This window comes from Antechinus flavipes, chromosome 1 (assembly GCF_016432865.1).
Source record: "Antechinus flavipes isolate AdamAnt ecotype Samford, QLD, Australia chromosome 1, AdamAnt_v2, whole genome shotgun sequence".
Classification (NCBI taxonomy): domain Eukaryota; kingdom Metazoa; phylum Chordata; class Mammalia; order Dasyuromorphia; family Dasyuridae; genus Antechinus; species Antechinus flavipes.
Window position 1 is genome coordinate 363,596,951 of NC_067398.1, and position 27,936 is coordinate 363,624,886.

The 27,936-nt window shown below is 34.2% G+C and overlaps 1 protein-coding gene across 2 annotated transcripts in view; it reads left to right on the forward strand.

Annotated features, from left to right (window-relative positions):
• Positions 1-27,936, forward strand: part of LOXHD1 (lipoxygenase homology PLAT domains 1) — a 271,094-nt gene that overhangs the window by 193,907 nt on the left and 49,251 nt on the right. For both annotated transcript variants that reach the window (XM_051969666.1, XM_051969665.1), the window contains 4 exons: positions 9,490-9,699; positions 13,726-13,861; positions 15,024-15,232; positions 22,292-22,477. In XM_051969666.1, coding sequence (XP_051825626.1) covers positions 9,490-9,699; positions 13,726-13,861; positions 15,024-15,232; positions 22,292-22,477 — 741 coding nt within the window. The remainder of the gene's footprint in view (positions 1-9,489; positions 9,700-13,725; positions 13,862-15,023; positions 15,233-22,291; positions 22,478-27,936) is intronic.

Consider the following 27,936-nt stretch of genomic DNA (forward strand, 5'->3'; position numbering starts at 1 on the left):
AGAATTACAACCTAGAATCACCTATCCAGAAAAACTGAGTACAATCCTTCAGGGGAAAAATGGAAATTTAATGAAATAGAGAACTTTCAATTATTCCTGTTGAAAAGACCAGACCAGAACAGAAGATTTGACAGTCAAACACAAAACTGAAAAGAAGCATAAAGAAGGTAAATATTAAAAAGAAGTCATAAGGGATTTAATAAGGTTAAATTGTTTACATTCCTATATAGGAAGATGATACTTGTAACTCATAATAAAGAGCACTGGTGTGAATTGTTTATGATGGGACAATTTTCTTTAAAAATTGAGGAGAGAAAGACTGATGTATTGGGAGAAAAGGGAAAGAAGTGGTAGAATAGGGAAAATTATTTCACATTTAAGAGGTGTGAAAGGAAAAGCTATTACAGTAGAGGGGGAAAAGTGGGGGGGGTGATATCAGGAAATATTTGAATCTTGCTCTTATCAGAATTGGCTCAAAGAGGGAATAAAATACACATTAAATTAAGTAGGAAAACTTGTCTTACTCAAAAGAGAAGGAAAGGGGATAAAAGAAAATGTGTATTGAGGGAGGGGAGCTGTTATAAAGGAAGATGGATTAAGGAAGGCAAAAGTCGTAAGTTAAATAGACTTTTGAGGAGGATGGATGGGGGAAGGGATAAATAAGAAGAAAAAATAGAATGGAGGAAAATACTCAGGTTATTATAATTGTGAATGTAAATGGAATGAACTCATTCATAAAACCAAAGTGGATAGTAGAATAGATTAAAAGCCACAATCCAACAATATGTTTCTTTGTTTACAAGAAACACACTTGAATCAGAGATACATACAGAGAGTAAAAATAAGAGGCTGGTAAAGAATCTTTTATGCTTCCGCTGAGACTAAAAAAAAAAAAAGCAGAGGTAGCAATCATGATCTCAGAGCAAAAGCAAAAAACAAAAACAAAAACAAAAAAACTTACCTAATCAAAAGAGATAATCAGGGAAACATAATTTTTACTAAAAAGTACCATAGACAATGAAGTAATATCATTATCAAACATATATGTGCCAATAGACATAGCATCCAATTTTTTAATGAAAAAGTTAACTGAGTTATAAGAGGAAATAGTAATTTAGTGGGTGATCTCAGATTTTTCCTCCCCAAATTAGATAATTCTAACCATAAAATAAACAAGAAGTTAGGGAGATATATATAATTTTAGAAAAAGTTAGATATGATAGATCTCTGAAAAAAATAGGATGGGAATAGAAAGGAGTTTATCTTTTTCTTCACAAAAATGTAACATAAAAACATAAAAACCTCACAGTAAATGCAGAGAAGCAGAAATATTAACTGTATCCTTCCCAAATCATAATGCAACAAAATTGCATTTAATGAAAAACTGTGAAAACAGATTAAAAATGGAAACTGAATAATCTAATCCTAAGGAATGAGTGGTTCAAAAAACAAATAATAGAAACAGTAAATAATTTAATTAAAGAGAATAATGACAATGAGAAAACATACAAATATTTATGGGATGCAACCAAAGCAGTATTTTGTGGGAAATTTCTCTCTCTAGAGGCTTATGTCAACAAAACTGAGAAAGATCAAATCAATGAATTGGGTATGTAATTAAAAAAGAAACTAGGAAAAAAAATTAAAATTTCCAATTAAACACCAAATTTGAAATCCTGAAAATCAAAAGAGAGATGTATAAATCTGAAAGCAAGAAAAGCATTGAACAAATAAAATTAGGATCTATTTTATGAAAACAAAACCAAGAAAATAAATAAACCATAAGTTCATTTGATTTATTAAAAAATAAGTATAAAGAGAACCAAATTACTAGTAGCAAAAATGAAAAGGATGAATTTACCACCAAAAATTTATCATTAATAAAGATGAAATTAAATTAATTATTAGGAACTCTTTTGTCCTATTACATGCCAACAAATCTAATGATCTAAGTGAAATGGATTAATATTTATAAAAATATAAATTTCTCAGATTAATATTAGTAAATAGAATATTTAAAAAACTATATCTTAGAAAAAGAAATTGAACAAATTTTAAATGAGCTCCCTCCTTAGGGAAAAAAGGAAGAAAAAATTCCCAGATGTAAATGGATTCAAAAGTAAGTTCTATCAAACATTTAAAGAATAACTATTTCCCATGGTAAATAGACTATTTGGGAAAATGGACAAAGAAAGAGTTCTACTAAATTTCTTTTACACCATAAATATGGCATTGAAACCTAAACTAGGAAGAGCAAAAAGAGAGAATGAAAATCATAGGACAATTTCCCTAATGAATATTGATGCAAAAAATTAAACAAAATACAAGCAAAGAGCCTACAGCAAAATTTGTGAAAGAAGGTGGCCTAGGAGTAAAAATCTCAAACTGTGTTATAGAATAGTAATTACTAAAACAAAATAGTCCTGGCTAGATGGTGGGTGAATCAGTAGAATAGATTAGGTTCACAATTATAACCAGATGGAATTTATACTAAGAATGTGTAGCTGCTTCAGTATTAGGAAAACTATCAGCATAATTGACTATATAAATAACAGAAAATCACATGATTATCCTGATACATGTAGAAAAAGCTTTTTACAAAATACAACACTCATTCCTATTAAAAACACCAGAAAGCATAAGAACAAGAGTTTTCCTTAAAGTGTAAATTAGTATCTATCTAAAACCATCAGCAAGCATTAGATGTAATGGGAATAAACTAGAAGCCTTCCCAATAAGATCATGGTATCTATTATCACCACTGTTAATCAAGATTGTATTAGAAATGCTACCTATAACAGTAAGAGAAGAAAAAGAAATTGAAAGAATTAGAATAGTCGATAAGGGTAAAAAAAAAACTACCATTCTTTGTAAATAATATCATTATATATACTTAGAGAATCTCAAAGAATAAAGTAAAAAAACATCTAAAAAAAAAAAAAAAAAACCAACTAGTTGAAATAATTAACAACTTCAACGAAGTTGCAGAATAGAAAATAAATCCACATAAATCATCAGCATCTCTCTCCATAAATATTATATATATATTTATATATTATATATTATGACTATAAAATATAATTATCCATACATATTATATATATATAATTTTGCCAACAAAAAAGTAGGAGGAGCTAGAAAGAAAAATTCCATTTAAAATAATTGCAGACAACATAAAATACATGAGAGTCTATCTCCCAAAACAAACCCCCAAACTACAATGAATACAATTATAAAACATTTTTCATACAAATAGATGTAAACAATGAAGGAAATAGGAACTGCTTGTTTGTAGTCTGGGCCAGTATAATAAAAACAACATTTCTACTTAAATTAATTTACTTATTTAGTGCCATAACAATCAAATTAACAAAAATGATTGTATTGAGTTAGAAAATGTATTCATCTGGAAAACAAGAAGTAAAAAATATCAAGGGAATCAATAAAAAATGTGAAAGAAGATAACCTAGCAGTATGAAATCTCAAGCTGTATTAAAAAGTTGTAATGATCAAAATAATCTAATACTAAGAAATAGAGTAGTAGATTAGTAGTATAGATTAGATAAACAACACACAAAAATAAATAACAAAAGTAATTTAATATTTGATAAACCCCAAAATCTAAGCTATGGGGACAAGAACTCACTCTTTTGACAAAAATTTCTGGGAAAACTATAAAGCAATTTGGCAGAAATGAGGCTAGACCAACATCTCATAAACTCCAAATGGATGTGTAATTTAGACAGAAGGATGATATCATAAGCAGATTAGGGGAATAAGGGAATTTTTACCTATCAGATTTCTGGGTAAGAATGACAAAACAAAAGATAGCATTAATGTAAAATGGATAATTTTGCACAAACAAAACCAATTCAGCCAAGGTTAAAAGGAAAATAGGAAGTTGTTTTTTTTTTTTTTTAACATCATTTCTTTGATAAAGGCATTGAGTTCTCAAATATGTAGAGAACTGAGTCAAATTTATAAGAATGCAAATAGGCCAAGGATATGAATAGGAAGTTTTCAGAAGAAAAATCTAAGCTATCATATTAAAAGAAATACTCTAAATTACTATTGATTAGAAAAATGTAAAAACATTTATATTACATTACATTAAAAACAATTCAGAGGTATCATCATACATCTATCAGACTGGTTAATATCACAGAAAAGAAAAATAATAAATGTTAAAGACAGTGCAGAATAATTGGACGCTACTACACTATAAGTGGAGTTTTAAATAGATTAAACCATTCTGGAAAGCAAATTGGAACTATGCCTAACAGGTAATGAAACTATGGATAACCTTTGATCCAGCAATGCTACTATTAGGCCTATACCAAAAGATCAAAGAAAAAAAAAAGGAAAAGAAACTATATGTACAAAAATAAAGGGGGGAAAGCTCTTTTTGTGGTACAAAGAATAGGAAATTGGGGAAAGTCTATCAATTGGGAAAAAGCTGAATAAGTTGTATCTAATTGTGATGGGATACTATTATGCCATATATAAGAAATGGCAAGCAGGATGTTTTCAGAAAAAACCTGGAAAGACTTATATGAATTGATGCAAAGTGAAGTGAGCAGTTCTAGAACATTGTAACAATTGCTGTAACAGCAATACTGTTCATTAATCAACTGTAAGTGACTTAGTTATTCTGATCAATAAAAAGATCCAGGACAATTCTGAAGGACTTATGATCAAAATTGCTATGTACTTCCAGAAAACTGATGGATTTAAATGCAAGTTGAATACTTTTTTATACTTTTTAAAAAATTATTATTATATCTTTTTATTTACAAAAACACTTGCATCAGTAATTTTTTCAACATTGACTCTTGCAAAATCTTCTGTTAGAAATTTTCCCCTCCTTCCCCCCACCTCCTCCCCTAGATGACAGGTAGTCCAATACATGTTAAATATGTTAAATTATATGTTAAATTTAATATATGTATACATATCTATACAGTTATCTTGCTGCACAAGAAAAATCGGATTTAGAAAGAAAAAAACCTGAGAAGGAAAACAAAAGTGCAAGCAAACAATAACAGAAAGAATGAAAATGCTATGTCATAGTCCACACTCAGTTCCCATTAGTCCTCTCTCTGAGTGTAGATGGCTCCCTTCATTACTGGACAATTGGAACTGGTTTGAATCATCTCCTTGTTGAAGAGAGCTATGTCCATCAGAATTGATTGTTATATAATCTTCTTGTGTACAATGATCTCCTGGTTCTGCTCATTGCACTTAGCATCAGTTCATGTAAATCTCTCCAGGCCTCTCTGAAATTATCCTGTTGGTCATTTCTTACAGAACAGTAATATTCCATAACCTTCATATACTATAATTTATTTAGCCATTCTCCAATTGATAGGTATCCCTTCAGTTTCCACTTTCTAGGCACTATGAAAAAGGTTGCCACAAACATTTTTTGCACATGTGGGTCCCTTTTCCTCCTTTAAGATCTCTTTGGGATATAAATAAGCCCAGTAGTAACACTGCTGGGAGAAAGGATATGTATAATTTGATAGCCCTTGGGGCAGAAAAATTTCACAGTTCCACCAACAATGTATCAGTTTTCCCACATGACCTTCCAATATTCATCATTATCTTTTCCTATCATCTTAGCCAATCTGATAGGTGTGTAGTTTTAGTCAAAACCAATGGAACTGTAAATGAAACCATTCTGGAGAGCAATTTGGAACTACGCCAAAAAATTATCAAACTGTGCATACCTTTTGATCCGGTAGTGGCTTCTGCTTTATGGGAAAGTGAACCCCATTCACATTTACCATTAAAACGACTAATTATGTATTTCCTCCCATCTTATTATCCCTGTATTATGCTTTTCTCTTTCCTTTTCCCCTTTTCCTCCTCCCCAGTATTTAAGTTATGAGCATCACTTGCCTCCAGCAGCCCTCCCCCTTCAGAATCCCTCTCCATTTAGAGTCCCTCCATCTCTCTTATACCTTTCCCCTACTATTTCTGTTTTCCCTTCTATTTAGCCTACCCTTCCCTTTTCACCTTTCCCTTCCCACTTTTCAATAAGCTTAGAGAAGTTTCTCTGTAAACCGATTATGTCTAATATTTTCTCTTTGAGCAAATCTGATGAGAATAAGATTCACACAATGCTCATCCCCCTCCCTTCTTTCCCTCAAATGTAATAGGTTTCCTTTGCCTCTTCATAAGATGTAATTTCCCTCATTTTACCTCAACTTCTCCCTTTTTCTGATACAATCCCCTTTCCACCTGTTGTTCATTTTTTATATTATACAGTTTGAATACTTTTTAAATTTTATTTTTCTTGGTTTTTTTTTTACTGTGTTTTCTTTTGCAACATAGCTAATATGGAAATATATTCTGCATGACCTGAAATGTATAATTGCTTGTCTTCTTGGGGAGAAGAAAGAGGAGAAAGGGAAGAAGAGAATTTAAAAACCAAATATTTTTAAAAATGAATTTTAAAAATTATTTGTACATGTGAATGGCAATATTTAATAAAATAAATAAAAGTATATTGGAGGGAAAGTGAAGTCACATAGTTAATGTCAGAACCAAGCTTAGAAGACATATGCAACAGTGGTTTACAACTCCCAAATTGCTCATTCAATTTGTAGATAAAAAGAAAACTTGAGAATTATAAAACTCAGGCATAAACCTAGATGTATATAGATGATAATCACTGGCCTCTGACCCTTGGCGTTTTGATCAGAGTTCAGATTTGGCTTTGAAATTTCTAGTTCCCTAGATGTAATCTATTTCTCTTAGGAATACAGTGAATAAAATATGTCTCCTCTAGACAGTGTCAAAATTCATGCCAGGACTAAGACATATACATTTTTTGACCTCCTTTTTGGGAAGGATTGATGAGAGTTCACTTGCATTGTACATACCAAAAGTCAGCGCTCTAAAAGAAACTCCCAAACTATCCCTAAATTTGTTTAAGAAGCTACTGGTGTTCAAATAATCAATAAGGAGTGGGATATCCATTCTGGATTGTATGGGTGTCATTTAAGAATAGGATTGAAAGATACATACTCCCAGAATGGTAGTGTTATAATTCTGCTGAAGGAACTAAAACTAAATGAATGGGGGCAAATAATTTTAAATGACTACTATGTGTCCACAGTGATGACCAAGAAAAGAGTTTTGGTCTGAAAAGTCACAGGCATGGTAAGCTGATCTGTAGGGCACAGAGGATATAATAGTAATATTGATTTCATTACCATGCCTGAAGAAAGGACTAAAAATATGGATTCCTAAGAATGATGGTTGGACAACTGGCAACATGTGATATGGGGTCATCTAGACATAATGAACTGGGTAAATTTGTACTCACTCACCAATCATGATAGTTCAACTTCAAGATGAAAGTTTCCAAGCTAAATTGGAACACTGACTTGTGGATCTCTGATGTGGCTTGTGGTATATCTCATGGAAAGGAAAGGGGTAGATATGGTTTATAGTGGATGATGTGTTTATACACTCTTTTTCTATAAACTGTAATACATGGGGTTCTGTGAAATTCTATTACTTCAGCAAGTTCAGTACCACAGACAGTTCCTGTTTCTTCTGATTCTTCTGAGCAGTGTCAATTAAATCAAAGCTTCTTAAACTGTGAGTCATGACCTCATATGGAGTATTGTAACTGAATACAGGGATCATGAAAAATATGGCAACAGTAAAAGGTATCAAACATCCCACCAAGATTTAATTCTTTAAGTATATACAAACAAGCAAATCCATTTCATTAGTATACAAATTTGCTTTCCTCTTGAATAAATAGTAAAATTATATATCTACCAAAGAACTGTTCGAAAATAAATTTCTTTGTAATTTATTATCAGTAAATGTTTTATTTGTATGCCTATTTTATATACTTATAGTCCTGGTGTTGTAAAAATTTCTTAGGCAAAAAGGGGTCATAAGTGAAAAAATTTAAGAAGCCCTAAACTAGATTACAGAGACAGTCTTTGCCAGACATGCATACATGAGGAATGTACTTAAGATGTTTCCCTGTATGGGTTTTATTTCCATACTTTCCTCCATTTTTCATTGCTTTCGCATTTAGTATTTGATCATATCAGCAGCAGTTGTAAATCAGCTTCTTTTAAAATTAGATTGAGTTATTTTCTCCTTTTTGAAACTTTTATTTCAACAAGAGTCTTTCCTCTTTTCTTTTTGTCCTTTTCCCCTTCATTTAACCAATTTTTCAAGCCCAGTTAAGCCAATTTCTTTCCTATGTAGGGTCAAAAGATTGAGAGATGGAAGATGAAAACTTAAGAGACCACATAGATTTACTCTATTTCATCTCATTTTACACATGAGAAGATGGATAGTGGAGTGATCCCAAAGCATACAACAAAGAAATTGGGCACATGGCCCTGGTTTTGTTGGCTTTGCCCTTTGGGGCTCTCAATTTATTTGTCTATAATGGGAACAATAATATCCATCTTGCTTCCCTCACAAAACAGGATATGTGTATGAGAGTTCAATGAAAAGTTTATCCTTTTGTGCTGATTAAACAATTCGACAAAGAAACTGACTGATACAATGAATAGCTTCAATAAGGTAACAAGACATAAAATAAACCCACAAAACCAATAGCATCTTTATATAGCAATAACAACCTCCAGAAGAAATTAATAGAAAGGGAAGCCTCATTAAGCAAATGCACAAAAGCTGGCAGTCAATTTACCAAGGGACATTCAAAATCTGTATAAATACATCTGCGAGATATTCTTTAAAGAAATTTTAAAACAACTTGAAAACTGGAGGGATATTCATTGCTCATGGATAGGCCATGCCATTAAATTAAAATGATAATACTACATTAATTAATCTATAGACTTACTGCTATAACAATCAATTACCAAGAGGATACTTTGTAGAGCTAGAAAAATAATAATAGAACTCATTTGGAGAAATAGAAAATCTAGAACCTCAATAATGAAAAAATATAGGAAAAAGGGGAAATAGCACTTTTGACCTCATATCATATTAAAATGTAGTAAGCATGAAAATTAATCTGTAGTGCTTAAAATAGAAAAGTAGAATAGACTAGACAAGAATGAATCAGAATCAATAGAATTTATCAACCCAGTGTTTGACAAACCAGGGAACATAAATTACTTGGAGAATTTCATATTTGATGAGAATTTCTGGGAAAACTAGAATATATATAGACAGAAATTAGTTTTAGACCAACACATTATAACACATACAGTAATAAGCTAAAAATGGATACAGAATTTAAAAGTTAAAAATCATACTTCTATTAAAAAGTTAGAAAAACATAGTAAAAGTATGATGTGGATGCAAGATCTGGGGTTTTTTTCTTTCACTTTTTATTTTCTGCTAGTAGAATTTCCCCCCTTCCTCCCCCCACCCCCCCACTACTTCTAGTCTGGACCTCTGCTCTCTGCACAAAATTCTTAAGGAGAGTTAGAACACAGGATTTTGCTCCTGGTAACAATTTTTGTCTGGAATCTACAGGCTGACACCTTCATCATAGAAGCTGCTGACCTGGGCGTCATATATAAGATCAAGCTCCGTCATGACAACAGCAAGTGGTATGCTGATTGGTATGTGGAGAAGGTTGAAATCTGGAATGATACCAATGAAGATGAATTTCTATTCCTCTGTGGACGTTGGCTGTCCTTGAAGAAGGAGGATGGGCGCTTGGAACGACTTTTTTATGAGAAGGTACTAGGAAGAAAGGAAGACAGACCCAAACCCAAGACTTTGTTGCCATACCACATCTGATTTTTTCGCCCATGTTCCATATTCCACTCTCTGAGTGAGAAGTTTGGCCCCTTAGATGGTAGAATCTTGGATTTAGAGTTGGAAGAAACCTAAAAAGTCATGTATTCTGAGGTCCCTCTTATTTTGCATACAAGGAGAGAGAAAGTCGTGGATATGTTAAATCACTTGCTCATGATTATATTGGTGTTAATTGGCAGAAGCTAGTTTGAACATAATAATTGATTACAAATCTATCATTATTCCTATTGCATCATATAGGGTTTAATGAGATTGTTCCTGAAGGCAGATATCCTTGATTCTTTTCTCCTTCCCTTCCTTAATAAATTTCATTTATTCCTATGGCTTCATTTCTCACCTCCATGCAATTGTCTCCCAAATCTTTCTCTTTATGCATGACTTCCCTTCTGAACTACAGATATACATTTCCAAATTTGTATAGGACTGCTTCAATTATATTTCTTGCTAGTACCTCAGACTTACCATATCTCAAATTGAGCTTGTTATCTATCTAATAAAACCAGCATCTCCTTCTGACTTTACAATTTCTATCAATGATCATTCATCTAATTTTCTATGTCCATAATTTTGGCAATTATCTCTTATTTTTCCTCTGCTTTGCCTTTATATCTAATCACTTTTCAGTCCTGATTTCTACCCCTTTAAAATATCTCTTGTCTTTACCATTCCTTTCTATATCCACAACCACTATTCCAGTCCAGGCCTTCAATTATAATTTTCCTGGGCTGTTGAAATAATTTTCTTTCTGCTTCAGTTTCTCTCATACCTGAATTTTTGGATTCATTCTTTCCAGTACTGCTAAGTAGTTCCTCTTTGTGTATAAAACTAGGCATGTCACTCTCCTGCTAAAAACTCTCTAATGGTTATCAGTTTTCTACAGAGTAGTGCAAGTGCTTTGCTCTGGTATTCAAAATAATCCACAATATGACATTATCCTACTTTTCCAGTACTTCCCATAACTTTACAGAATTATAGAAATACTGAATCTCAAGAGTTGGAAAAAACCTGAGAATCTATTTAGTCCAACACATATTTGAACAAGAATCTTACTTCAAGCATATGTAATAAATGTATTTCCATAAAGGTGTCTCCTAGAGGAGTACTCACCACCATGGCATCACTTTTGGATAGTTCTAATCACCTAACTGGCACCATAGTGAATAGAGTTCCTGGCCTGCAGTCAGAAACACTCATCTTCTGGGGTTCAAGTCCAGCTCATACACTTAGTAGCTGTGTGACTCTGCGTAAGGCACTTAACTGTTTGTCTCAGTTTTCTTTTCTGTAAAATGAACTGTAGAATGAAATGGCAAACTGCTCCAGTATCTTTGCCAAGAAAACAGCAAAGGAGATCATGTAAAGTCAGACATGACTGAAAAACAACTGAACAAATATTAAGAAGTGTTTCCTAGGCCACACTTCAAGTTGCCTCTTCAACTTTGATTATATTTTTCTCTATATGTACACAATATATACAATAGTATTTTAAAACAGATAGCAACTGTGAGCCTGTCATTGAGGGAATAGGAATTTTGATGTGGAAGAGAAAGAAAAAATAATGTAGAGGAGGGAAGAGAAAGGAATGGTAGCAAACAGACTTCTGTAATGGGAAAGGTGGAAATAGTGTTGTGAAAAAAAGTCCTGACTGACCAAATTAGAAAGCCTGATTTCAATTCTCCTATATTAATGATTAGTTTGAAGCTTTGGGAAAATGATTTTCCTTAGTCTAGGTTTATTTCCCTCTCTCTAAAATGAAGAGGTTTTCTATTAAAAGTTTATCGCCTGAGATCCATGAGCTTTTTAAAAAAAGATGCAATTTGGTAACTGCATTTTGATACAATTTTCCTTTGTGATTGTCCTTTTTACAATGATTTCCTTTGTGATTCTCCATATTTTATATTATGCACTTAAAAACATCACTCTAAAAGAAGGTTCACAGGTTTCATTTGACTGACTAAGATATCAATGAGACAACAAAAGATTAAAAATACTGTGACTAAATAATTTCTAAAGTCTTTTAGAACTCTTAACACTCTATAGAAATACCTGTCACAACTATACCATGTTTTACTCCTGAGGAGGGAGGGGAAGCAATAAGATCAGGTAGCAGATACCCTCTCCATCTAGCCACTGTCCTCTACTCCTTTCCTTTGCCTTCTATTGGTAGAATAAAAAGGCTCCCATTGGTTGTTTCTCTGTCCCTAGGATTCTCATCCCTGGCATCACCATTGACTTTCCCCACTCCAACCCTTTTACCTTTGAGTATACAACACATCAACATAACTAAGCTCTAGTTCTGTGTGCTTACCTAGGCAAATCATCTCAAGTCTCTGTAGAATTATACCTACAGTGAGTCAATGAAGGCTTTCCCCAAGTGTGCTGAATTTAGAGGGTGCTGACAGCACTTGCATGTTCAGCAGTTAAATTAGCAAGAGTAATTAATTAAAATAGGAAAATACCAGATGGCAGGATTGGGTGAGCCCCTTCCTGTCCTTGACCTGTCCCCTACTCTCAACTGTTTTACTGGAATGTCTGTTTCTCCCCATACCCTTACTCAACAAAAGGCAACTTTTATGCTGGTTTCTTCTGTGTAACGAAGAGGTTACATTTTCCTCATCTCTAAAATGAGAGAAATAATTCGTGTTCCATTTGCCTCCCAGGGATAAATTAAAGATAAAATGAGCATCACAAATGTGGATGCCAGAAATCAGAATCAATGAAAATGGTTGTATTATTTCCCAGGACTTCATGAGATCCCTGCTTTCATCAGAGAGGAAATACTCCCTCTGATGAGGCAGATCAGAAATCCTCCATGTTTTATGGTATGGTTTAATGTAATTTCATTTCATTTAACACAGTGAATGTGTTCCTGCACTACTCTATCCCATCACCAATCCTGATGACTCTAGTAATCCCTGGTGATGAACCCCTGAACAATTCTTAGAAGGCAGCCTGTGTCCAGGCCTACATTTAAAACTTTTCAGCTCATTAGAACATTTTGGAGCTTGTAGCTCATTTTCTTCTGGTATGGCCTTTATAAAGGTAGGGTCACATCCTGTGCACATATCAATTCAACAAGCATTTCTTAAGCATCTGTGACATACTTGGTGCTTGGATATGCAATGAACAAAATGAAATGCATTTTTTGCACTCATGGGAATATATTTTCAGGGCAGAGGGAGGAGGGAGAGCAACATGTCCATAGAGAAGAAAATATAAAATGTTTGCAAATAAATACAAAATAACAAGGGATGCTCTGTCCACCTTGAAATCAGGAAATAGTTCATATAGAAGCAGGAAGCACAATGAGGTATGAAGGATGCCATTACTTTAGATGGAGGAAAGTATTATTATTATCATTAGTACTGATTATCTTGTGATATTCTTAAGGCTTTTGTTTGACCAGAACAAGGAGTCTACTGGCATCTAAGAAATTGAAGTTCTTCTCCTTTTTTGACTTGTGATTTGTGATCTTCCTTGGACATTTATGGTTCAGTGCCATTCCAACAATATAGGTATTTTTAGGGCTGCAGCTGGTGTAGAAGCTGAGTTTATAAAAATCATAATTATGATAATAATAACATATTAGAGCAATAATATATAGTTTTTCAAAGTGCTTTCCTGCTTCTCATGTAATCCTCACAAAACTACTCTGAGGAAGAAAAGGTAGGCAATGTCTCTGTTTTGCTGATGTAGAAATTGGGGTCCAGAAAAGTTAATATTTGGTCAAATTAATTAGATGTAGAGCCAATACCTGAATATAGGGTCCATGATTCCTAACAGAATCTTCTTTCTACATAGAAAACCTCCTTCACCCTAGCTCCATCCAACCCTATTCTACTACCCTACCATATAACCATACATTCTTTGTAGTGGTAGGCTGGATGTGTGCAAATGATTTGAGGCTCAGAGAGTACTGATCTTCATCTTCCCTCTATTTCTTCTGGTCAGGAATATGAAGGTGATCGGAGCAGCAATTGCAGCAGCCCTGCTGACTTCTGGGAGATGACTCTCAGTTCCAAGATGAGTGAAATCGATATAGATACTGTGACTGGTCCTCTGGTGAACTATGTTCAGGAAGGTCCATGTAAGATAACATCCTTGGTGGGGAAGGAAAGCTGGGAGGAGGCAAAAGAACCTGTGAGAGGGAAGAGATGCTGGGAAAGATGAGGAAAAAAGGAAATTCAGTGCCTGCCTAGTCAGTGCTGGTGCTGTCCACTGGAGTGTGTGCTGAAAGGGATCTTTTCACAGCTAGGAAAATGGAGCTAGTGACTCATTGTCACTAAGGAGCTGATTTGGAGTTGCTGCTCTATTTAATGAGTGCTATGTTGCCTTATTTTGTCACAAAAAGCTCTAGATACTTCCAATCAATCAGCTATTCCATCAGCCATAACAACAATTGCTTGTATATGTTTACTTCTATGTGCTTTTCAAAATGTTTTCACATCCATTAGCTCATAGTAAGTAGTAGTGAAAAGGGGACTGAATTAAGCTTCTGGGAAATTGGGTTCTTATCCCTGGCTTTGCCTTGGACTGCTATGTAATCTCAGGTATCATATGAACACTCTAGGTCTATATTCCTTCATCTGAAAAACAAGGATATCATTAGTTGGATATCATAGTAAAGATATCACATGTTACCATATGTGATAATAATACCATATATGTGGGTAGTACAAATGAAATCAATAGTGCAAATATTTTATACCTAATTTACTATCATTGGACTGAGGTTAGAAGTTAATAGGTTGTCTTTCTGTACAAATATCCACTTATTTAATTGTAACAGATAAGATACTGTCCTACAAAAGCATTTTGAACAACATAAAATTCTATACCAGAAACTGGCAAATTACGGGCCAAAATTTGCTTTTGTATACCCAGAGAGGAGAGAATGATTTGCACATTTTAAAATACAATAAACCTTATTTAAAATGTAAAAATCATTCTCAGCTCACAGGCTGTTTAAAAAACAAGTGTTGGGCTTTGGTTTGCTGACTCTTGTTCTATTCCAATGAAAAAGATTATCTCCTTTTATTCTTATATTTAGGGAATTTTATATTCTTTTTCTCAGATAACAGAACAGTCATTTACCAGTGAGGGAAATCTTAGGACAATTCCATCTTAGAGGCAGACAACTAGACTAAACAACCTCCAAAGATCATTGTCAACTTTATAGTTAAGAGAATCTGTGTCTCCTCACCTGCTATACCCCATTCACAACTAGGTTCCTTGGGCATCTGTTGCAGTGATTCCTTACCATGTGACCATCACTACGGGTGAGCAGAAAGATGCAGCCACTGAAAGCCGTGCCTTCATCATCATTATTGGAGAGGATGATGAGGTGTCCAACCGCATCTGGCTGGATTACCCTGGGACGAAGAAGGGTTTCACCTCTGGTTCTGTGGAGAAGTTCTATGTTGTAGGCCTGGATGTAGGAGTCATCAAGAAAATAGAGGTGCTAATCCCTAGAGTTCCTTGGACTAAAACTCACAATATCAGTTCTTTAGCAAAGATGTTCACAGGGAAACTGAGGGTGGGAGGAAGCTCCAAATGAAAGGAGGAAAGCAAAGTTAAAGAGAACATGTCCTTAAACCCCAAACATAATATGCATACTATGATGGAAAGACCATCAGTCTTAGAATCAGGATTTCACATTTTAATTTCAATTCTGACACTAACCAGTTATGTGATCTCGAGCAAACTGCTTAGCCCTTTGGTGTTAAAGTTGCCTTATTTGCCCAGTGGGGATAATGGTGGGACTTGCCCCCAGTGTTGAGATCACAGATTTGACTTTTTTACTATAAGGGGACAGATTTGCAATGAACCATCCATCCTCTTATTTAGTCTTCCTTCTGGCCAAAGATCCACATTTACAAGCTAGCTATCTGTCATGAAAGGTAGAACCCATATTTGGTAAAAATGTACTTTGAGTTTTTTTCTCCCCTAGTGAGAAGAGAGCTGCATTAGACATATTCACAATTTTATCTGGTCCCTTTGTAGCCAAACAATTTGGTGATGTAGGAAACAATGCCAGGCCTAGAGTCAGGAAGGCTTTTCTTCATGAATTCAAATCCAGCCTCAGATTTTAACTATATGACCCTAGGTAAATCACTTAATCTTCAGTTTCCTCATCTATAAAATGAGCTGGAGAAGGAAATAGCAGTAGGTGCATTCTAATATCTCTGCCAAGCAAACTCAAGATGGAGTCATAAAGAGTAGGACATGACTGAAAAGTGATTCAACAACAACAGTTTGTGGAATATCCAGCTGGTTTAAACTCATGGCCCATATTAGGATTGTGCTAATAGATGCATAAGCTCTAAAAGTTAGAAAGGGGTTTTTAATGATTAACTAGTTCAACCCCCTTATTTTATAGTTGAAGAAGCAGAAACCAAGGGAGGCTAAATGACTTATGCAGAGTCATAAAGGTCATGAGTAACAGCTGGAGTTGAAATCCAAGTTCTCTGACTTCCTTCCACTATATGAAAACACTGGCTTTGTTCTGGCCAGATGGGATAGGATGATTCCTGACAAGAGAATAAAGGTATCTAAAATAGAATTGAGAGCATTTAGAAAAAGGAGTTTCTTGGGATATAAAAACTATGTTATTATTACTATTCACACTATAAAAATCCTATTCACATTAGTCAATTCAGTCAGCAGGTATTATCGCTTACTGTGTGCCAGATATTTCTACTAAGAGACACAAAGAAAGGCAAAACATGCCCTGTATCAAGGAGTATACATTCTAATGGGAAGGCAATATGTAAATAACTAGGTTGATACTAAATATATGCAGAATATATGGAAAGTTACCTGAGATAGAAAGGCATTTCTGTGTCCCTGGAGGGACTGTGAAAAGCCTTCTGCAGAAGTCAAGACTGGAGCTGGGTCCAGTCCTGGAGAAGAACATGAAAACCAAAAGACAGAAAAGGGGCAGAGCATAGTATGTAGGGATAGCCAAAGACCAGTGCATAGAAATAGTAGGTAGAATATTGTACTCAAGAACTGCAAATAAGCCAAGATGTCTGGATCTTAGAATGTGTAGAGGGGTCAAGCTATAAAAACCTTTTAATGCCAAACAGAGAAGTATATATTTGATCCTGGAGGTAATAGAAAGCCACTGGAGCTTGTTGAGCTGGGAAGTGACATAGTTAGATCTACATTTGTGAAAAATCACATTTGCAAGTAATGTATGCATTTATATATATACTTATTGAATAATAATGATAATAATAATAATAATAACTAACATTTATCTAGGCTTTAAGGTTTGCAAAATACTTTGCATATATTTTCTCAAACAACTGCTACATGGAAGCAAACCTGTCAAATGGCATGTCTATTAGTTCAGTATAATTTCTGATTCAGGTTAAATTGATATTGAATTAAGAAGGACTCAAAGTCTCAGCAAGTTCAAATACAAATTCTCCTTGAATCGACTTTGGATTTTTAAATTTAATTTAATTTTTCATTACATTTTAAGTTCCAAACTGTTCCCCCTCCCTTCCTTACATTAGCCACCCTTTGACACATTTATAAGTATATATAAAACCACACTGTGCATACTTCTATTTATCAGTTCTTTTTCTGGAGCTAGTTAGTATCCTTTGTAGTTGATTTGAGTACTTATAATACTCAGAATAACTTAGTCATTCACAGTCATTGTTTGAACAATATTGTTGTTACTGTATACAACATTCTCTTGGTTCTGCTCATTTTACTTTTCATTATTTCCACGTTTTCCTAAAATCAACAGCTTATCATTTCTTTACAGCACAATAATATTCCATCACAATCATGTACTGCATTCCCTAGTGAGTTAATTTTGTTACAAAATGTCTGTTCCACCCCTTTTCCACATCAACACTTTCCATCAGTGGGTAGTCACATGAATAGACAATCTTGGTAGATTCAAAGTAAATTACACTTTTGAAGCTTAATTTGGTTTGACATTTTACCTGTTTTGCTTACCTAGCCACAAAAGCTGTAAAATAACACATTTTATTCCCATGTCTTTTAACACCTCAGGTATTTTGAAAATAAAAAGTAAAAAAAAAAAATTATACTATTGAGGTTCCCCCCCACAACAATGTTCATTAGAATATTGGCAAAAGTTGTATCATAGGATATTGTTATTGTTGCTTGTTCTTTGTCCTCAAAGATATCAGGGAGGTGTTGCCATGACATACAAGTGAAATGGATTTAAGTGAGGGGGGGCTGTGCAAAGTCACCAGCCTCCTTTTTTCCTCCAGAACCATCTGGGTCCAGTGGCCAGATATAGATTAGGATGACTGAAGATTGCCCTGGTTACAGTGAGGGACTTACATCTGGAAGGAATATCAAAGGGTCTCTGACTGAAACTTTACATTTTACAAATGGTAACACAGTTCTAGAAAGAGAAGGTAAGGTGCTTGAGGTTATAGAGAAGGAATGCTGATATCCTATCTCATGATGCTTCCCTAAAATTCAGAGGTATCTAAGAGGTCATCTGATCCAATCTTTCACCTCCTTTAAAAACCCCATAAATCTTTTTGTCATTGCATTTGCTTCTGTAGATCAGGAATCTGAGCTTTTTGTCAGCCTGAACACTACTTTCATCAGTGAAGATTCAGTAAATCTACATGCTCCAGGAGATGGTCATCATGAATTGCCCTGAGCAAAAAACAAATTTAAAAATTTTTAAAAGAGAATCGAATTGAATAAAATCAAATAAACTCCTTCTCCAGTGGCAGATTTCTGAGTAATCACTTGGGAGAAGAAATAATAGCTTTTATCTCACGAATAAAGTCTTATCTCTCTTCAACAAACTGTATATTTTTTTGGGGGGGAGAGATAAAATTTCCATTTCAATCTTTAAATGTTTTTTAATTGTTCTATGAAACAAGTTTCTGAAAATTTTTACATTAATAAAGGAGACTGAAATGATAAAGAATTAGGTTAGCATAGATAACTATTCTTTGGCTGTTTCTCCTTTTCCACCTAATCCCCAATAATGCTCAATTAAATAAAACAAGAAAATGATTTGACTTATATATTACTCAGCTAAATTATAATCCCCTTGCAGGCGGGTCCAGAAACATAGATATCTTACACATATTTGCCTGTGACACCCTATAGTGAACCTGAACAGTTAAGTGTTTCAATTTACAATTTTGCTATCAAAGTTTTTGTCCAAATTTAAACCTTCCTTAACCAACAACATATAATATATGATGATCCTATTGATAAAATTTAACCCGATTCTTTGGGTAAAATTTAATCCAAATGGGTAAAATATAATTGAATTTTTATTTTTTGATATAAGAAAAATACTTGTGAGCCTTGGGAATTTATATGTAAACAAATTTAGTCCACATATTTGCTAATTACTCTTTTGTGCCATGAAGTTAATAGTGAATCATAAATGTTTCCTGGAGTGGTGAATAATAAGACACTGTTGGAATTAAGTATTATAATAAGTCACCTTTGTGTAGCACTTTCTACATATCCTATGAAGCAAGAAGAATAAGTATTATGGATGTCTTTTTACAGATAAGGAAACTGAGCCACAGAAAGAGAAAATAGTAATACAACTAGAAAATGTGAAATTGAATTTTGAATTCAGGTCTTCAGATTCAAAATCTAATACTTTTTCTATAGAAGAAATACTAAGGACTAGACTAAGATGTTATAAAAAGCTCAAGGATCCTCTTGAGACTGAGCTCCAAATCCAAAATCTATTCAATGTCATCATCTTACAAATGAGGAAACCAAAGCCCGGAGAAATTGAATGACTGAAGTTCATACAGATACTATATGGTAGAATCAATCAGAATTTGAACTCAGACCCAATGATTATAAGATCAGTGCTGTTTCAATTGCATCACAAGGTCTAGAGAAAAGGGAACATGTAATAACAACAATACCTTTCAAACTGTGACAACAAATAATTTACTTTCTGCTTTTGTAACATCTTCCCCCACTTTTCTAACCCAATTCCTGGGCGAGGAGCCTGAGGCATTTAGCACATACCCCCACTCTCCCCCCATCCTCACCCCCTGATTTGCATTGCAGTCTGGCAAGGAGGAGACTGGCTTCTTCCTAAGTGTTATCCTTGTCTCAAGCTGTCACCCAGGAACCCCATGCCTCAATATGGCTATCTTAACACAGAAACTAATCTCCTCTGTGTGGAGTCTGGGTTCTTAATCTTCAGCAGCTGTGGAGGCATTGGCCCTAGGAGGATTTTCCTACCAGGAATTATGCAGTTGATAATATGAGTAATAGCTCCAAGCAGGTCAGGAGTGGGGAGCCAGCCAAGGGAGCTTATAAAAAGCAGGGAATGGCTGTGACCAGTGACTTTTATTTTATTTTTTAAATTAAATTTCCTATCAATGAAAATTTGCCCTCTCTCCAAGCCACTCACTCCTTCCTCATTGAAAAAGAAAACAAAATCCTTATTACAAACATGTATGTGTGGTCAAGAGAAACAAATTCTTTTATTAGTCATGCCCAAAACAATACATCTCATTGTGAGGTTTCCAAAAAGGGAACAAATCTAACAACCTGCTGGTGTTTTGTTCCAATGTTGTTACTGTTGTTTAATTGTTTCAGTTATATCCGACTTTTCATGATTGCATTTGGGGTTTTCTTGGGAAAGAGTGGTTTGCCATTGCCTTCTCCAGATCATTTGACAGATGAGGAAACAGAGACAAACAGGGTTGAATGACTTGTCCAGGCTCACAAAGCTAGTAAGTGTCTGAGGCTGGATTTGAACTCGGGAGTTGTTTGACTCCAGACCTAACACTATATGTTATGGCATCACCTAGCTGCCCAGTGTTCATCTAGCCTGTTGCTGGTTTGGTCCTGTGATTAGGAAGTCAGAGGAATCAGCTGAAGGGGATTTAGCATCTAATTATAGGATTATAGACTTTTAGCAGGAAGGGACCTCACAGGTCAGTAAGTCCAATCCTCTGATTTAAAGAAGAGGAAGCAGAACCAGAAAGGGGAGGAGGTTTTCCCAAGATCACTGGAGTCATCAGAATTGGGAGTAAGACATAGGTCATCTGACCTAATTGGTTAGTCAACAAGTACTTATTAAGCACCCACTATGTGGGAGATATAGTGTGTTAAGTGCTGAGGCTACAAAGAAAAGCAAAAAATTAGTCTCTGTCCTCAATGAGTGTATCTTTTAATGAGGGAGACAATCTTGCAAATAGTTAGTTTATCTACACACAAGACATAGAGAGTAAATGGAAGGCAACCTTCCATTTATAGTGGAAAGATGATCTTTCCACTATACTCCATTTCCAGTTAGGAACTAGTTCTTTTGGTATAGATGGTGAAGTTAAGAGTTACAGTGAGAGGAAGCAGTCAAATTTATAACAATAGGCAGTTAGGTACTGAGTAGATGTGCCAAATGTGCCTTAAGTGTTGGTAATACAAAAATACAATTCAATTCAATAAACATTTGTTGAAGTGCCTACTGTGTGCCAGGCACTATGCTAAACACTTGGGGATACAAAAAAATGGTAAAAAAAAAAATACTCCCTGCCCTTGAGGAGCTTGCAATTTAATTAAAGCCATAGTCTGGAAATAAATATATACAAATTAAGCCAACCTTTCATTTTACAGATGAGGAGAATAGGTTCTAGACAGATTAAGCAGCTTGTCTGAGATCACACAGGTATTAAGTAGAAGACCCATTCCATGGTCCCATAATATTTAGTACTCTTAGCTTATATTCATTATAAGCTAATTTGTTTATTTAACTTAAGCTTTTTATTTTTATTACCATTATGTTTAGTATTCCTAACTTTGTTTCTAACTTTGACACTGGATTTCTTTAAGAAAAAAATTATCTTTTGTTTTATATCACCTTCGTTTCCAAATGTATTTCTCCTTTCTCCCTTTCCAGAAAACCCTTCTTTGTAACAAAAAAATAAAAAAGAGGAAAAAAATGAAAAAGCACTTCAGCAAAACTAGTCGATATAAATTGAATGTAAGAATAGGGAGCAACTTTCCATTTACATAATCTCTACTTTTTCAAAGAAGGGAGGAAGGTGCTTTTTCTATATATTTTTTGGGGGATCAAATTTCAATTTCTTTCCTTTCCCCCTGTTTTTGTCATACCTGTGATTATGTCAAGATTAAGTACATTGTTTTTCCTGGTTCTGATTATTTCACCTTGCATCAATTCATGTAAGTCTTTCCATGTTTTCCTATAGTCTTCAGATTCACTGTTTTGTACAGCACAGTAACATTCCATTCCATTTATGTACTATAATTTGTTTAGACATTCTCTAATCAATGGACATCTGCTCTTTCCAATTCTTTGCTACCACAAAATTGTTGCCATAAATATTTTGGTGTGTATAGTATTTTTCCATCTTTGATGTCCTTAGATATATGTCTAACAGTGATCTTTGGATCAAAGAGGACCATTTTACTTAGGATAATTCCATTGCTTTCTAGAGTGTTTTGACCATAATATTTCTTTTCATTGTTTACCTCCTGTTTATCGGTTGTCTCATAGCTGGGCCATGATGGAGCCTCTCCAGAGAGCTGTTGGCTGGTGGAGGAGTTGTGTGTTGCTGTGCCTACCAAGGGGAGCATGTACACTCTACGATGCAACTGCTGGCTGGCCAAGGATCGTGGTGATGGTCTGACTTCCAGTGTTTTTGACCTCCTGGATGCTATGTTTGTGAACATTGGTGTGAAGGTACATGATATAGAGCCTTGAAATGCCTAACATCCAAGAATGAAATCAAAAGGTGTTCCATGGACATCGCTAGAAACTGAATCAACAAAATGTTGATGCAAAAACATAAATACACATATTGAGCAAATGGCTAAGTCATAAAGATTTCTTTATAAAAATGGAAGTTTCCAATATCAGTTCATTGCCACCAGAAATCACAGAAAGTTTATAAACTTTCTGTTTCTAAATTAGCAGGTGACAAATCCCTGTATTACAAACATAAAACTCCAAATATTTTTGAAAATTCAATAATTAAACTCTACTAAAACTACATCATTTCTGATAGATCTGTTGCCCAGAACTGCCTGGATGTAAAATTGATCTATTAGACATATCTTAAGATCATTATCTCCAAACAACATGAAATGAAAAACTTTCAAAATAGAGAGAACAAGTTACCCCTGTTATGTTATCTGCTAGATTGTCCCAAAAGAAGCTTCTATTGAGTCTAATTCAATATTTTTAAGTAATTATTTTATGCATTGTGCAAGAGGTCAAAGAGCACTAAATGTGAAAGAAAAATTAGAAAACAAATTGTTCTTAAACTATTTCTATCTGAACTCCATAAAAAATTAGAATGAAGTTTAAAAAGTAACAATATTGATAACTCATTTATATAAATAGAGGTTACTTTCAGACACCTTAATTGTATTCCTATCACTCAGCCTAGTGCTAGCACAGGTTAGATGCTAAATCAATGCTTGTTGAATGGAATTGAAAATAGTATTTTAATGTTTACAAAGCATGTTCCTGACAACTGCCCTGTAAAATAAGTAATAGTGATAACACTAGCTGCCCTTCCTGCTTTGGGATTATGAAGGATAAGTAAGTCCTTCACAATAATATATACAAGTATAGGCTAGGTAATAGGCCTCAGTTTTCTTATTTGTACAATGAGAAGGTTGAACTATATGAACCCTAAAGAGTGTGAGGGTATCTGTAATATATACATACATGTTTATATGATCCTAAAGTAGGAGGGAGAATTGATGTTTCAACCCAATCCCAAATCTGCTCTCAGCCCCAGTCTACAAAAGCTCCCTTTTTCTCTTAGATTGTAATTAATTAACACTGCTCCTAGTAGGATATTTTACATTTTTTAATCTGCAATGTGAGACGCTCTCATTTAGTACTCAGAAAAGTCCTGTGAGGTAGGTGTGGCAGATATTATTATTCAAAATTGACAAATAGGAAAACAGATTTATCTGATCATAAGAAAGGAGACATTGTGAAAAGAGTGCTAGACTGTAATTAATAGACCTGGATGCCAATCCTAGCTCTGGAATTAATGAATTGTGTGACTTTGGACAAGTCACTTTGTCTCTCAGGTCGTTGGTGGATGTCCTCATTTGTTTTTATAAATTATTTTTATAATTTTATAAAATTTATTTTTATAAATTAAAAAGGTTGGATTAAAAGGATCTTTAAGTTCCTTGAGAGAAGAGATGGTTTCAGTTTTCACCTTGTATCCATAGTACTTAGTATATTGCCTGGTGATCAATAATAATCAATTGATAAATGCTTGCTCATTGATCAATTTATCGATAAAGCCCAGTTTAGTTTATAATTTTGTTGATTTAAAAATTTTTCCCTATTGCTTCTTTACTTAAACCTTTCAATAGCTTCCTGTGGAGCACAGTACAAAGTAAAAACTCCAAGATGCTATATAGTTTGGTTGTTTTTGCATATATCAGGTATTCAATAAATAGTATTCTATGAGAGGTAAAATTGGAGAGTAGAAAGAAAACTGGACTAGAAACCAGAAGCTGTGACATTTTACTCTTGATTTTATCACTGACCAGCTGTCACAGCTTATTGTAGGGAAGTCCTTCACATCTCTGGACCTCAATTTGCTCACCTGTAAAATGAGACTATTAAATTGGATGACCTCTAAAGCTGATTCTATTATAAAAGTCTCTTGCCTATGTGACTTTGGGCAAATCATTTTTTCATATATAAAATGAGAGAGTGGCCTAAATAGCCTATAAGGTTCTCCTTCAACTCTAAACATGAGTTCAATGAGCTCCTATGATGAAATCAGTAAGTTTTTTTTAAATTTTGACCAACTGTGACCTAGTTTAGTTTGTGATTAAATTGATGTATCCACTGAAGTCTTTACTGAAGTTTAAGGTAGAATCAAAATTAGAATTTAGTCTTCCTGAGATTCCCATAGTATCAGATCCCCAGAAAGCATAACACTATTGTCATTCAGTAAACATTATTAAACATCTTTTATAAGGAGCAATGTAGTAAACTAGAAACAAATAAACAGAAAATTGGCTTTGGAAGACCAAAGTGAAAATCCCAACTCTGATATTGCTACTATCTGCATAACACAGGCAATTAACTTAGTAGGCTCATTTTCTTTATCTTAAAAGTGAGGTCAGACTAGAAGACTTGTGAGGTGTTCCAGACCCAGATTGTTGAATCTGTGAGCCTATGTGCAAGACATTATACCCAGCCCTGGGCACCCAAAGATCTTTTTTGACACAGGACTTGTGCTCAAGAAGCTTATAATCTAATAGAAGTAAGGAATGGTGCACCAGAATGATTCAAGTACAAAGAAGGGACAAATTATTATGAGAAATATGAGAAGAAAGAAATAATTTTCACTTGAAGGGGAAAGGGGATCATGGAAAGGTTTTACAGAAGATGTACCAGTTGAATTTAGTCTTTGAAGAGAAGGTCCTTCAAACACAATAAAAGGGAAGAAATGGAATTCTTCATAAGAAGTGGAGTTATAGAAAAGAATGAGAATTGGGGAGAAGGTAGGACTTGATTTACATAAAGTCACTCAGAGAATTAGCAGCATAGCATAGACTTGAATTCAAGTTATTTACCTCCCATATTAGAGGTCATATTTAAAATTTAAAAAGAAAATTTTTATTTTTAATACCTTCTACAACATAGTTGGAAACCCAGAAATTAAAAACAATTAAAAAGACCTTTCTCAGCTATGTTGAATAGTTTGTTATAAACCTCCTGTACTATAAGTCATCTTCTCAGGTACCCACACAGACTATAAACTTAGTGATGTGTATAAAATAAGGCTCTAGATTTAACAAGATTGGTTAAGATAGAAGCAGATTTAAAGGTGAATTGATTGCTCCCAGAGGCACTGATGTCAACAGGAAATCATAGTCTAAAAGCAAGGCAGGAGACAGAAGAACAAACAGTAAAAGTTCAGAAGCTTAGCACAATTTAGTGTGGAGGCAGGCACACTGTCCTACATATTCTAATTGGTTCTAAGGGCACTAAAGTGCAGCACAAGACTAATGTTTGTAGTAAATGATTTTAATCACCAAGAAAAGATTAGGTTTGGTTCAGTGCACTATGCTTAATAAGGCAGGGAAATGTGTAAGGTATTTTTGGAAGATTTTCATTAAAATGAATTGCTTTAAGAACTCAGTATTTCAAGGGATAGGCTTTAGTTATCTGGAAGCTACATAGGCAATACATATCTTGTTCTCCATATACAAGGTGTTCATGGTTTAAAGCTAGAAGAACTACACAAAATCCAACCCCTTTATTTTGCAGATAAGGGAATTGAGGGGCAGAGAATTTAAGAGACTCATCCAGGGTTATGTTAGGCTTGACATCAGAAATACCTGAGTTCACATTCTGCCTCAGATACTATTCTCTCTAAATTTCAGTTTCTTCATCCCCAAAATGAGGGCAATAATAGTGCCTACTTCACAGAAATATTCTGCTGCTTAAATGAGATAATATATGTACATATGTAAATATGAATAGTAAATAATATAAATATGAGCTAATAATATTATTTATACTTATAGTCTTTCTGCTATAAGAATTATTAAGTGCTTTCCATGTGTAGGCTGGATCTGTCAATTCATTTCAATTGCACAAGCATTTATTAAGTATTTACTGTGCCAGGCAGTGTGCTGAAGATAAATACAATGACAAAAATAAATAGTCCCTTCCCTCAAAAAGCTTGTATGTTTTTCTTTTTAAATTAAAAATATATTTATTTTTAACAATCTTTTCTTTGTAAATTTTGAATTCCAAATTCTTTCCTCCTTCCTATCCTTCCCCCACTGAGAAGCCAAGTGATTGTACATGTGAAATCATGCAACATGCAAATCACTTTTATATTAACCATATCATAGAAGGAAAGCAAGACAATTATTCTTTGATTTGCACTCATAGTTCATCAATTCTCTCTCTGGAGATGGATAGCATTGTTTCCTCATGAGTCCCTTGGAATTGTCTTGAATAATTGCATTGATCAGAGTAGCCAAGTCTTTGTTTCTTTTTTCTTTTTTTTCAAGCCTATGTTGATTTACATTCAATCTCCATAGTTTGTGGTTTTTTTTTCCCTGGGGACAGATGGCATTTTCTGCCCAAACTCTATTAAGATTGCTTTGGATTACTGAACCACTGAGAAAAACCACATCTTTCATAGTTGAACATTCCACATTTTTGCTATTATTGTGTACAATTTTTTCCTGGTTCTGCTTGTTTTGCTCAGTATCAGTTCATGTGAACCTTTCTAGGCCTTTCTAAAATCAGTTTGTTCATCATTTTTATAGAACAATAATATTCCATCTTCTTCATTTACCACAACTTGTTCAGCCATTCCCGAATTGATGGGCATCCATTCCTTTTCCAATTTTTTCCTACCACAAAAAAAAGAGTTGCTACAAACATTTTTACACATGTGGGTCCTTTTCCTTCCTTTATGCTTTTCTTGGAACACAGACCCAGTAGTGGCACTGCTGGGTCAAAGAGTATGCACAGTTTTATAGCCTTTTGGGCATAGTTCCAGATTGCTCTCCAGAATGGTTGGATCATTTCACAACTCCACCAATAAATGAATGCATTAACATCCCAGTTTTCCCACATTCCTTCCAACATTTATTATTAACTTTTCCTGTCATCTTAGCCTATCTAAGATGTATGAGTGGATACCTCAGTTGTTTTAATTTGCATTTCTTTAATAAATAATGATTTAGAGCAATTTTTTCATATGATTATAGATAGTGTAGCCAAGTCTTCCATAGTTGATCAACATCCCAACCTTGCTGTAACTAAGCATAATGCTTTCCTGGTTCTTCTCACTTCACTTGTAGATCTATTCATGTAGATCTTCTCCAGATTTTTATGAAACCACCCTCCTTGTCATTTTTTAGAATACAATAGTATTCCATTATAATCACATTTCACAACTTGTTCAAACATTCCCCAATTGATAAGCATCTCCTCAATTTCCAATTATTTGCTACCACAAAAGGAGCTGCTATAAATATTCTTGTGTATATATAGGTCCTTCTTTTTCTTTGATTTCTTATGGCCTTTTGGCCATAGTTCCAAATTGTTCTCCAGAATGATTGGATCAGTTCACAACTTCACCAACAAGATATTAGTTTAGTTATTTTTCCACAATCCCTCTATTTGTT